Source organism: Balaenoptera ricei, chromosome 19 (assembly GCF_028023285.1).
Source record: "Balaenoptera ricei isolate mBalRic1 chromosome 19, mBalRic1.hap2, whole genome shotgun sequence".
Classification (NCBI taxonomy): Eukaryota; Metazoa; Chordata; class Mammalia; order Artiodactyla; family Balaenopteridae; genus Balaenoptera; species Balaenoptera ricei.
Window position 1 is genome coordinate 8,962,802 of NC_082657.1, and position 12,829 is coordinate 8,975,630.

Sequence of the window (12,829 nt, forward strand, 5' to 3'; positions counted from 1 at the left end):
GGTGAATGTTTTGACTTGAGAGCGTGGCTTGATAAAAACAGTGTTTTGGTAACATCTGTCTGTTAGAAGATGACTACAAACCCCCCACAGGAACTAATTATGTGGCGCCATTATCAGTTTCATTTCTCTGAACCCAAGACTTCAACTTCAAGGGCACACTTTTTGTCTGGCCTTGAGTTTCAAAATCCTTTGCTGTTACGTTTCAATAAAAAGTTTACTTAAAAGAAGGAAACTGCTCAGGGTGGGGGCGGGGGTGGAGGGATGAACAACTATCCTGGAAAACACGAGCAGCACATGCGTGCCGAGTCTCAGAATAGCTGCGCCCTTCCAGGCGGGGCTTGGCACAGGTCTCTCCGAGGCGCCTGTACGACAAGAACACAGCTGGGTACGAACGGCAGCACCTTCACGTGAGAGCCCAGCCTCACCCGTCCTCCTGGCTGGACGCAGGAAATGGGGCTGCTACTGGCACCGCCGGCCCGGGACGTCCCCTCTCCTTCCTATCCGCTGAGCAACAAGGGCGGCTGCTCCTTCTCTCTCTTCCAGGCGGTGGGCCGGGGGGATTACAGAACCTGCTCGGATAGTGATTCAAGGGCCACCCTCAGGAATGCCAGCCTCTCTCCCCGTCCCGGTGTAGCACATCAGCAAGGTGCCTAACAAGGACCTAGATGGCCAAGCTCCCTGGGCTTCGTCTCCCTCTCCCCGCTAGCTGCTCGGGGCAGGTGCTCGTGAGCGCCGGGGAGCACCAGAAGGCTGGCAGGAGGAGGGGGAGGACGGCAAAGGGAACAACGGGAAGCCTCCCAGTGCAAAGCCTGGCCCCGTGAAAAACAACGTCCACCTCGCGGACATCCTTCTGACCTGACCTGTCCTTCTGTCTTGATTTCCCTCCAGCAAGCAAACCACCACCAGTGTTGAGGGACCCACTCAAACTGGCAGTCTTTCCATGGTAGTCACGACACCAGTGACTTTTTACCTCTGGAGGGTGCAGGAATGTCGGCGGGGCAATTTCACAGTTGCTGTTTGTGCAGCCCTCCCACCACCTGAGGGAAGGTGGGGCTGGTTTAGCCAACAAGGCTGGCTGAGAAAACCCACTCAAGAGGCAACACCAAGGACACAAGGCTGGTGAGGGGAAGGAGGCGTGGGCACCAAGCTCTGTCTCCAAGTCCAGCACTCCTGCTCTGGACCACCTGCCTGCCACCATGCTCAGAGCCCTCGCCAGCTTCAATAATCCTCTTTGAAAGGGGTGAGGGGCTCTATAGGGCTCAGGCCTCCTCAGCTAAAAAACCATACTTTTGAAACCATGTGTCTGTCAACTGAGACATCAATACAGGTTCAGGAGAGGCATCTGAGGTCAGCTGAATCAAGACGAAGTCTGGGGACTTCCCTGCTGGTCCAGTGGGTAGGGCTCCGTGCTCCCAATACAGGGGGCCTGGGTTCGATCCCTGGTCGGGGAACTAGATCCCACATGCCGCAACTAAGAAGTCCGCTTGCTGCAACTAAGAGATCCTGCATGCCACAATGAAGATCCCGTGTGCTGCAGCACGAAGGCCTGGCACAGCCAAAATAACTAACTAGATAGATAGATAGATAGATAATTTAAAAAAAAAAAGACGAAGTCTGGATACAGACCAGGGAACTTGGAACTGAGGTCCCAAGAACTTTGGAGCAAGAGGAGAGGACAGGACTTCCCTGGTGGCGCAGTGGTTAAGAATCCGCCTGCCAATGCATGGAACATGGGTTTGAGCCCTGGTCCAGGAAGATCCCACACGCTGCAGAGCAACTAAGCCTGTGCGCCACAACTACCTGAGCCTGCGCTCTAGAGCCCGCGAGCCACAACTGCTGAACCTGTGCGCCTAGAGCCCGGGCTCCACAACAAGAGAAGTCACTGGTATGAGAAGCACACACACTGCAATGAAGAGTAGCTCCCGCTCGCTGCAACTAGAGAAAGCCCACGTGCAGCAACGAAGACCCAACGCAGCCAAAAATAAATAAATAAATAAATTAAAAAAAAAAAAAAAGGAAAGACAGGATAGCCAGAGGCCACTGGGGACCTCAGAGGCTAGCTTGCTATACCTCTCACAGTATACAGATAAACCAAGGCCCAAAGAAGTAAGAATGCTGGTCCAAGGTCACACAAATTCGTGTCAAGGGCCCTAATCCCAAACATTGTTCTTGCCCTGGCTGTGTCACTCTGCTGCCATCTCTGGTACCCAGGCTGTCAACCAGGCTGTAGGCTTGGATCTGCTACCGCTCAACTCAGTGCCTAGAGGAAAATCCCTGATGGATTTTGACCACCTTGTACACCTGCACCACCAAAAAAGGAAAACACCGGCTCAGGCCACACCCGCTCAGTGACGCACGCAGGTACACACGGCATGCAACGGCCACCTGTCCTTCTGGGGGAAAGTGACTCCAAGGCTGCACTCGCACTCTGTCGGGCCCAGAACGGAAGTTTCAGGGTGTCCTTCTCCTGGAGGTGTGACCTTGCAGTAACCTGTCCGATGTCTCCTACCCAGCAGATGAAGGCAGGGACGGCACACTTGCCTGTCTGCTGCCACCTGTCGCGGTCCCACACAGGGCCTGGCACACGCTAGGAGGCGAGGAACAGCCCCGTGCTCTCAAGCAGCTAGCTGGACAGACAAGGGGAAGCAGGACCCCAGGATTAGCAACATCGCACGGCAGCACGTGAACACGAGCCAGGGAGCAGCCAGACTGGTCCGCCGGGTGACCTTGCCAGTCAGTCATCTACTAATCTCTAGCCCCAAGTTGTCTCATCTGTAGATGGGAAGGGTGAGACGATAGGCCAGCATTCTGAACCATCGGGGGTCATGTATCCCTTTGATGATCTTTTTTTTTTTTTCTTTTTGGGGGGTGGGCCACACTGTGTGGCTTGTGGAATCTTATTTCCCTGACCAGGGATCGAACCCGGGCCCTTGGCAGTGAAAGTGTGGAGTCCTAACCACTGGACCGCCAGGGAAGTCCCATCCCTTTGACAATCTGATGAAAGACAATGGTCTTCTCCGTAGACTTAAATGCACACACACAACTCACAAGCAGTCTATGGGGGCTAACGAGGCTCTGAGGCCAAAGGTCCTTAGGCTCAGAGCCTCTGGACCAAGACAGGCAGCTCTAGGGCCTTTTCTGGCCCAAAAGACATAGGACAGTGTGTGTGGGGACTGCTGGACCAGAGGGATTCCGGATAGGTGGTGGTGGGGTTTTGGGGGGGCTGTGAGAGGGAAAGAAGATGCGGGGCAAGAATAAATGATACTGTTTCTTGAAGGCTGGGGTGAAACGTGAGGACGAGACAGAACAGGGAATTCAAGCCCCCTTTAGCTGCCTCCTGAAATCCTGGTCCTCTCTGAAGCCAAGCTCAGGTGCCATCTCTTCCACGAGGCCTTCTACCTTCCTCTCTCCTTACTGCGTTTCTGCACTTCCAGCTCAGGTTGCTTCACACTGTCTGGAAGAGAACTTAAATGAGCACCCGGGGAGGGCAGGAACAATGTCTCAGCACAGAAGGTCACGCCCAGCTTGCCACTCCCTAGCAGTACGGGCTGCGGCTGCTGCTATTCATTTCTCAATCTCACACACATCACCTTGAATGTGGTAGGAAAATAACTGGTGAATAATCACAAAAATCTCAATTTGTAGGCACAATTTCAGCAATGTTCACTACTGTGAAATTTTGGAGCTTACAAAACAATTTGATAGTGACCTTGATATTTGTTGTGATGGGCTCGGAAACCATTTCCAAGCCCTTAACACACACAGACACAACAGCTCTTAGGTACTACGTGGAAAGAGCTGGTCAAGTTGACGTTGCCATGGAAACCCAGCCAGGCTGAGAAATAGCTACTTTTGGGCATGAGAACCTTTGTTCCATCATGTCCCTTAACACTAACTTTGGCACACTGCCTGGTCGGTATTTCTGGCTCAGTTAAGCTCTGACACACACAGCCCCACTCTTCACTCAACTGTTGAGGCCGTGAGACGTGCCATGTCAGTGAGATACACTTCTCTCTACCAGGTTCAAGACAACGGAGCTCCAGCTGACTAGCTTGGGGCACAGGAAACACACAATGGGAAGAGGAAGCGGAAAATCTCCACCCTTTTCCAGACTGCAGTAGCAGCAAGAAGCTCCCTTCCTTAGCAGGGGCAGGCGGCGGAAGCTGCTGTAGGAAGGCAGCTGATTCCCTATCAATAACACCTTCCTCTCCTGCCCCCCATGACCCTCCCAAAACAAAAAGACGCTATGTCAGCAATTCCCGCAGAAACAATGGGATTCTTTCTGCGGGGTGCCAGGGCTCTAAGAGCCTCTAGATGGCGCCAAGTCAAGACAACGCTGTCAGGAATTGCTGGGCTTCCAGCAAGCTGGGTACCAGCCCACACCTTCTCTTCCTAACTTCTGCCCAGAGACAAGCTTAGCTTGGATGGAAAGAAAGCTGGCTCTGGATGGAGATTTCCCATGTGTTTCACATCTGAGCCAGCCTAGAGCCTGCTAGAGAAGTGACTGCTGGGAGGACCTCTATCTTTGGATGGTAGGACCAGAGCAGAAGCTGGCACCTGTCCCCACCCCCTAACTCACCTGGAGAAACCCAGACTCCTGTCCTGAGAAGGCAGATGGGGAAGGCGGCCAGGGAACCCTATGACAGTCCCAGAAGCTGCCAGTGCTTCTACCCCATCCCTGGGGGCTTGGGTAAGACTGGGGGTGCGAACAATTTCAATCAGCTAAGACGGTGTGCGTAAAATATGGTGGTGAAGGTGGCACTAGACTGTGGAAACAAACACCACAGGAAAGGCAGACCGTAGAACAGTGACTCTGGGGGCTTTGTAGCGCTGACAGCAGTCAGGTTCTGACAGGGACACCCCTCCCCTCCACAGTTGGGCTTCTGTCAGCACCTCTATTTCCCGAAGCCACTAAGAGTCTGTGACCCACATCTTAAAGTCCTGCGAATTTGTGACAGCCCCCCGATTTTTGCCCACACCATCAGCTTTGTGAGTAAATCGTGTTTGCTTAAAACTCCCTCTTTTGAGTTGGGCAGTGGCAAGATAAGACTAATGTGCTGGGGTCCCAGGAACACAGCTCCCTTTCCACTTCCCCACCCCCTTGGTCGCTGGCAAAGATGCTCCCTTCTGTAGCTGCACAGCAGCAGTTGCTTCTGGGGTCTTGGCCCACCAGAGGTACAAAGTAGAAGGCTGCCTTTGGCTAAAAACGTTCAGAAGTGTCACCCCGTGGAAAGCTTGGAGAGGTCAGGCCCCCCCCCCAGAGCACTACATGAAGTCCAGGAAAGGCTGCCCAGTGGGAAGGTTCCCACATGGTGGACAAATGCCTCTGGAGAGAGGCGAGCCAGGGCAGAAACAGCTCTCGGGGCAGGCAGGATGGCGTGCAAGGTGACCATTAAAACCAGAGATGCTAACTTGCCGCAGCCTCAAGTGATCACGTGGTCAGGACCACTGGCGCTGCCCCTCCCTCAAGAGCATGGCTTCCTCAGAGGCTATCTGGCCCTGCACCACACGTTAATTTCCTTCTAGGAGAGCTGGGAGAAGAGGGGTGAGTGAGAGGAGGGCAAAGGAAAGTAATATACCTACCACTTAACAGGTCTGTGACATAGCCTTGCCTCCAGACCTCTCCTAACCTCATTTAATAAGTACGAGAAGGGATGGTAACAGAGGAAACTAAGGGCCAGGGAAGATCACGCTGGCCATGCACACACCGTGAACAAGCAATGGAGCAGAGATCTGCCCCAAGTCCGACATCAAAACCAGGCTCTCAACTCACGGAGTTCTGGGGCCACCCACAACTTTCTTGACAGAACCCTCAGAGAAGCGCCTCTGGTCAACCAAGGCAGGGGCCTAATGTGTCGGCCCCTTCGGTGCCACCTTGCTAGCTCCCTTTCCTTATGTCCTTCACATCTCAGTTCCAAGAGTCAAAGTGTCAGCTCTCTGAGGGCAGGACCCATTCTTACGGTGCTGCACCCCCTCCCTCAATTTGCCCAACACAGAGTCCGCCTGGGGCGCTGCCAGGGGCCCACAGGCTACACACGGCTGCCGCTACTCACTGTGTGCCTCCACCAGATCAATCTGCATGTTGTATGGGACCAGGGGGTCTGGCAGTTCTGAGAAAAAGCTCTTCATGGCCCCTGCCACAGTGTTCACCGTGAAGTCCTTCTCTGCCAAATCCAGGTTGTGATCTGAAAGGAAGTTGGGAGAGTGAGGCCAGAGCAGTCTAAGCTGGGCAGAAGCAAGGAACACTCAGCGCTGGGGATAAGCAGAGAAACGAGGACCCAGGGATGCTGCCCAGGGCAGGCATGGAGCCTGGGCAGGGACTCGGGATCATCACAGACTGGACAGAAGGTGGCATCCCTGGGTGCTGCTAAAAAAAAAGAAAAGAAAGTTCTGAGATTCACAGACAGAGGCTGACAGCCAACCTTCCAAGGTCAGCCTTTGAGTAGAGGAGCTGCACCCCCCATTCTGTGCCATCCAACTCCCCTTGTTTGGCCTGGATGTGCTGCTACCTTTTCCTTACACCCTCACACTCAGGGAAAACAGGAGGAGGCTTTCCCAAAAGGCCAGCTCCCTTTTCCTGGAAGGTTACAAAAACGTTACCAACAACCTGGACTGCCATCTCCATCCCTGCTCCTTGTGGTGATTGGGCAACGAGGCTCATTTTCCCCTTGCTGGTCCCTTCCAGCTCATGATACCTCTGACCTCTGTCTCTATCTACTGATAGATATCAGCTGTTTCTATTTGGGGGTTGTATGTAACCCATGTTACAGATTCTGGCATATAATCAAGTGTATACCCAAGGGTGGCTTTACCCTCATTTTGACCTCCTGCTTCCTATCTTGCAAGACTAACGCACATTTTCCTTCTCCCCTGGGTCACCTCCTCCCGCTGCCAGCCAGCACAGACTGACTGTGGTGTTACGAAGCGCTGTGGGCCCCTGGGTGCTGGGGTGGGGTGCCTGCCCCCAGTGCACACTGGTTAGCTGCTTGGTCCTGCAGGCCCGCACAGGCTGCCTGGCTTGGTCTCCTGAGGCCCAGTCACATGCTCAGTTGGACCCTACTTTGATCCCCAGCCTACTTTCCTCTTTGGTCAGTGACATCTGTGAATTTTTACTGCTTTGGCTCATTTGCTTCTGGCATTGGTGGGTGTTCAGTTCTAAGAGTTAGAGTTTGGCTGTTGGGTTAGGGTGAAATAGATTTGGCCATCTGGCTGTAGGCCTCTCAGACCTGATCTAGCTTAGGAGACAGAAGTCCCTGCCAAGAGCCAGTCTAACTCATGAGAGTTCAGCTTTGGGAGTCTGGGGCCCAAGGCTCAGCTCATCACAAAATGCTCCCTTGCTTTGTTTCTCTCCTGCAGGGACTCTGTGAGGAGGGTACTCATGGTTGAGGGTACTCCTGTGGCCCTGGCAAAAGAGGATTGTCATCTCAACCCAAGCTTTACATCATGTGCCTGAGATTAACCCTTGCACAGCCCAGTCCCAGGGAAGCAGGGCCTTCTCCTGGTGAACGCGGCACGTGCCGGGCGAGCTGGGGCAGTGCCTGTGGACGGTGAGGTGCGGGGGTAGCCCGGCTGAAGCAGGCTTGGCGGGGATGACACTTCCGCTTGCGGACAGGGGCCAAACACTTGCTCCTTCTCAGTCACCCAGCCAGCACCTCTCGGCTTTGGGGCTGTGTGGCAGGAGCACCCCCGAGGGGCTCCACTGGCAGTCTGGCTGTTGCGTCTGCCCTGACTGGCCTCCGGTGCTCGGCTGGGCTGTGGCCTTACCTTGATCAAACTGTCTTTGCAGACTCTCCATCTCTGACTTGTTCCCGCTGACCCGGTAGATGCCTTCAGTGCTCAATCCTGAGAAGAAACAAGCAGGTGTCTTAGGAGCAGGAAGTGGAGAGCAGAGAATGAGGAGGACTGCACTTGAGGAAAGAAGGGGAGAGTCCATGAGGCACCCACTGGGAGAGAGGAACAGGGCTAAAGCACTCTTGACTTGCCTAGGTGCTTCAACCCACTTTTGCCCATTTTCTTTTTCACTTAAAAATGTAAAAATATTTGTTTTTTGTAAAAATTAAAATGATACAGAAACACATCAGACAAAGATATCTTTTGTCCACATTTTGATGTATACTCTGGAATTTTAATTTTTTTTAACAAAATGGAGAGAATACTGTTTTAACCCACCCATTTCATTTACAAAGTATGTTGTGAACCTAAATCATTAAATGTTTTTTTACAATGTGATTTCAAAGACATCAAAATATACAGTAACTTAAAAACGATCTATTGTTAATCATTTAGGTTTTTCCAAGTTTTCACGGTTAGGAATAACCCACAATTATGTTTTTTGATAGCTAGTTAAGTTTAAAAGATTCTTGGCAGTGTGTATTTCTTACTTTGTGAATTTCCTATTCATGTTCTTGTTCATTTTCCTATAGGAGTGGTTCTTCTCATTTTGTACTTGAATATTAAGGAACTGACTACGTTAATGTTATATATCTTTACATTTTTTCCCTTTTGTTATGTCTTCTAATTTTGTGTACTGAATTTTTTGGAAGTACATAATTCAAAAATTTTAGGTTTTCAAGACCCATCAACTTCTTTCTGATGTCTTCATTTGTTTTTATGGTTAGAGAGGATTTTCCTGTTCCTAGATCAGATATTCTCTATTTCTTCATTCTTTTCTTTCTCTCTCTCTCTCTCTCTCTTTCTTTCTTCCTTTCTTTCTCCCTCCCTCCCTCTCTCTCTTTCTTTTCGTTCTCTCTTTCTTATTTATTCATTCATTCATTCATTCATTTATTTATTGGCTCTGTTGGGTCTTTGTTTCTGTGCAAGGGCTTCCTCTAGTTACGGCAAGCGGGGGCCACTCTTCATCGCGGTGTGCGGGCCCTCTCACTGTTGCGGCCTCTCTTGTTGCGGGGCACAGGCTCCAGACACACAGGCTCAGTAGTTGTGGCTCACGGGCCCAGTTGCTCCGTGCATGTGGGATCTTCCCAGACCAGGGCTCGAACCCGTGTCCCCTGAATTGGCAGGCACAGTCTCAACCACTGCGCCACCAGGGAAGCCCTCTTCTATTTCTTCCTTCTTCTTGTTCTTTTACAACTTTTTTTTTTACGTTTAACTCTGTGATTCTTTTGGAACTTACTTGGTGTACAGTGTTAGGTAAGGAAAAAAGCAATGCTAAAATTCAACTAAATAATAACATGGGAGGATATAAAGGACCAAGTGAGAGAATGACTCCCTCCACCCTTCACTCCCCACCCCTCGGCACAGGAAGTACTGTGCAGCTTGCAGTGGACTCCAAGCACTGTCTCTCAGCTTGGTTCTCCTTCTCTCCAGGAAGGAAAGTCCACTGTTGCGCCCCTAAGACCATGGGTCTAAAGGACAATGACGTCACTGTGAAAACCAAGATGGGATCTCATGGCCAAACCAACCCTGGTTCCCTTCTGAAGATCATGGTTTTGAGCAACTCTGACCAGCTGAAGGGGCACTGAGGAAGCACCCTGGAGCCACCACTGAACACCAGAAGGCAGTGCGGACAGTGGAGAGAGGACTAGGCCCCGAAGTCCATTAGGAGGCTCTTGAGAGCCAAGTGTCTCAACGTCAGTTATCACCGTAATTGATGCCTCTGGAGAGGCACCCATCAGGCGAGATAAAAGCAGTCAGCCTGTTTCTGGAGCCCCAGATTGGTGGCAGGTGAACTGTGAAGAACATCAAAGCAAAAGTCATCAATTCCCTAGCCTAAACGCTGTTAACTGCACGTGGGCCCTTTCACCCCAGAGAAAAGGGGGTTAACGCACCAGCCTCAAGGACACCCTACTGTGCAATGCCCAGCTACAAGGGAGCTGCGCCATCACTGTACTCGGCACAAGAAGTGCAGACACTATCCAAACTTGAGGCCCTGGACACACCCCAGCCCAGTGGTGGCCTTTCCCACTGCCCTCCCTTTTGGAGTTAATATTTCCTGCATGGTCACCATGTTGTGCGCTGGGCTACATGCTTTCCCACATCCACCACTCATTTGTTAGATGAATGATGATGCCATCGAATCCTCAACCCCTTATGGTGGGGCTACTGGATGGAGAGAGAATACAGATGAGAAAAGGGAGATTCAGAAAGGTGAAGTCCGCACCCTAAACTGCACAGCTGGTAAGAGGCAGAGTGGTCTAAGTCCAGGGCCTCTGCTACTCTTCTGCCCCCACACTGTTCCAGAAGACGCTTGGCATTCATCCACCATCAGGCTGGGGTCCAGACCACAGTCTCCCCCCGCCAATCCCCTCAAAGAAACATCACATTTGAGTGAAACCCACTGGCCCTCAGTATTCTGGGTAGCCAATTTTGAGATGGTCCATCCCCTCTACTGCTGTCAACCTCCAGAAGTTAGAGGTCAGGATGGCCCCTGTTCACCATCCCTAGTTAGTAATTTTACAATGGTCTCTTTCCTCAGTGACTTTTCTAAACTATTCTCAGACATATTTAAACTTTCTACCTATTTCACATCTCGGGTAACACGTCACATGCTTACACATGAAATCACCCACGTTTTGACAAGCCCTGGGTATGTGTCAACAGATTCAAATCTTCACCCCCTAGGTTTAAAAAAATCACTACACTTTTCTCTTTACCTGAATGTCAGCCCTCTCTAATACAAAGAAAACAATGTTACAAACGGCAGGAGCTTAAAAAGTCCTCGATGAGGTAGCAATGTCCACAGTTCCTGAGCCCCAGTGTGGAGAGGCACTCTCTGAACCGGAGAAGATCCTGACAGCCTCAGGCCATTCATCATCTTCTGGCAACCCTGACCTTCCGCACGGACAGAGGAGTCCTCTGCATTGTCTCCTAATGACCACCTGCCCCGGTATCACAGGGCAGAAAACAAACTGCAAATTAGCTATCGGGAAATTATCGGCGGTGCGGGCCTGCTGAAACCTCACTAGATGGATGATCACAAAAATGGAAGCATCTGAACGCGCAAGGCCAGCTCCACAGCATCAATTAATCATCATCTTAGTATTTCCTGTAATCTGGACATGTGTTTATGTTACGAAATCCCACTTTAAAATAGCAATTCTGCCACTGCTCTCCACAACAACATGGCATAATTTAGGAAAGGTATCATCTGCTTGGCCAGTACAATTTTTCACAACTATTAATTAGACATCAATTAAATAAAAACAAAAATCTTAGAGCAGACTGCAAACTGCAGGCTGCTCATGAAACAGAGAGCTGGCAACACAGGGGAGAACTAGGGTGCCTGACAGAGCACGGGCAGCTTGCCAAGGAGCCCAAGACCGGAGCAGGGGAAGGGCTGGGGGCCTGGAGCAGGGCCCCAGGCAGAGACGCTGGATTCCAAGGGGTGTGCATCCTGGGACCCACAGACCCACACAGAAACACTCAGGGGCTGACTCTGGCTCACACCTGCCAGCAGAAAGCAGTACCCCCTAGCCACAAGATCTGTTCCACGGCTAGAGGTCCCACTGAGAAAGCTTCAATCTTAAGCTCTGAGGCATCTCTACATACCAGAAATCTCCAAAGACCCATTACCATAGCAGAATCTCGGCAATAGGTCTATTTTTTTTTTTTTTTTTTTTTTTTACAGAGCCCTACTGATTTCTTTGGGAATCTTTTAATCTTTGGGAATAGAACAAGAGAAACAAGTTAACATGTGGGAATAGAACAAGAGACAGTTCAGAATAGCCAAGGCTGCTATCTTCAAAAATCTAAACAATTTCTGTGTAGAACAGTCTTGTTCCAATGGCTCTAGAAAACAGAGCTATGACTAGAATGGGAATGACAGGAAGGCAAATATTGTCTCAATATATAAAATAATAATAGCTACAGCTGTCACTCATTATAAAGCGCCAGAGCTTTTGAACTCCCTTCTCACTGGATAGCCATCTGTCTGGGATGCTGTTTAAAAAGATTAATACCTGGTCTAAGAAGACAGCTAATAACACCAGTAATAAACCATTTATTGAACGCTTGCTGTGTGTGAGGCACATAATGCTAAGTCCTTACCGTGCATTTTTACATCAGTTCTCACAATAGCTCCTTCAGAGAGATTATTACTAATCTCATTTTACAGATGGGAATGCAGAGGCTAAGAGGCAAAGTAACATGCACGAGGTCAGAGAGCTAGTGAATTGCAATCTGAACCCCATCTGCTTCCAGAGCCTGTGTTCTTCTACTACTGCGTTTTAAGTCACTAGTTTTCAAACTTGAGCGTGCAGCAGAATCACCTGGAGGGCTGGTTATAATATAGATTACAGGGCTGCACCTGTAGGGTTTCTGATTCTGTTGGTTGGGAGTGGGCCCCCAAAATCTGCATTTCCAACACATTCCCAGGTGACGCTGATGCTGCTGGCCCAGGAACCATACTGTGAGAACCGCCACCACCCTAGAAGACGGCCCAGGCCTCTAAGGTCCCTCTGACTCCTAAAATCTATGATTCAATAACATTGGGGGGCAATATACAAGGAAAAATAAATACCAGATACTTCAGGGACAAGGCATCTCCAAAAAGTATTAAAACTGGTGCTTTTTATTTGTTAGCAAGCCTCTACACATTATTTAAACCACGGCCATGTGTGATTTTTCAAAAGGACATTAAAAAAGAGAAAAGCAAAGAGGCCTTATTTTTTCTTTCAATAAATATTTACTGGGCTTCCCTGGTGGCGCAGTGGTTAAGAATCCACCTGCCAATGCAAGGGACACGGGTTCGAGCCCTGGTCTGGGAAGATCCCACACGCCGCAGAGCAACTAAGCCCGTGCGCCACAACTACTGAGTCTGCGCTCTAGAGCCCATGTGCCACAACTACTGAGCCTGCGCTCTAGAGCCCACGAG

General features: G+C 50.5%; 1 protein-coding gene across 2 annotated transcripts in view; it reads right to left on the reverse strand.

Moving 5' to 3' along the window:
* Nucleotides 1-12,829, reverse strand: part of ARHGAP35 (Rho GTPase activating protein 35) — a 119,733-nt gene that overhangs the window by 7,315 nt on the left and 99,589 nt on the right. Inside the window, exons 4-6 of one of the 2 annotated variants that reach the window (XM_059906032.1) lie at nt 7,765-7,842; nt 6,054-6,185; nt 218-3,454 (exon numbers count right to left, since the gene is read on the reverse strand). In XM_059906032.1, coding sequence (XP_059762015.1) covers nt 3,396-3,454; nt 6,054-6,185; nt 7,765-7,842 — 269 coding nt within the window. In that variant the 3' untranslated portion in view covers nt 218-3,395. Of the gene's footprint in view, nt 1-217; nt 3,455-6,053; nt 6,186-7,764; nt 7,843-12,829 lie in introns of those variants that run through there. The other variant, XM_059906031.1, reaches the window with a different exon arrangement.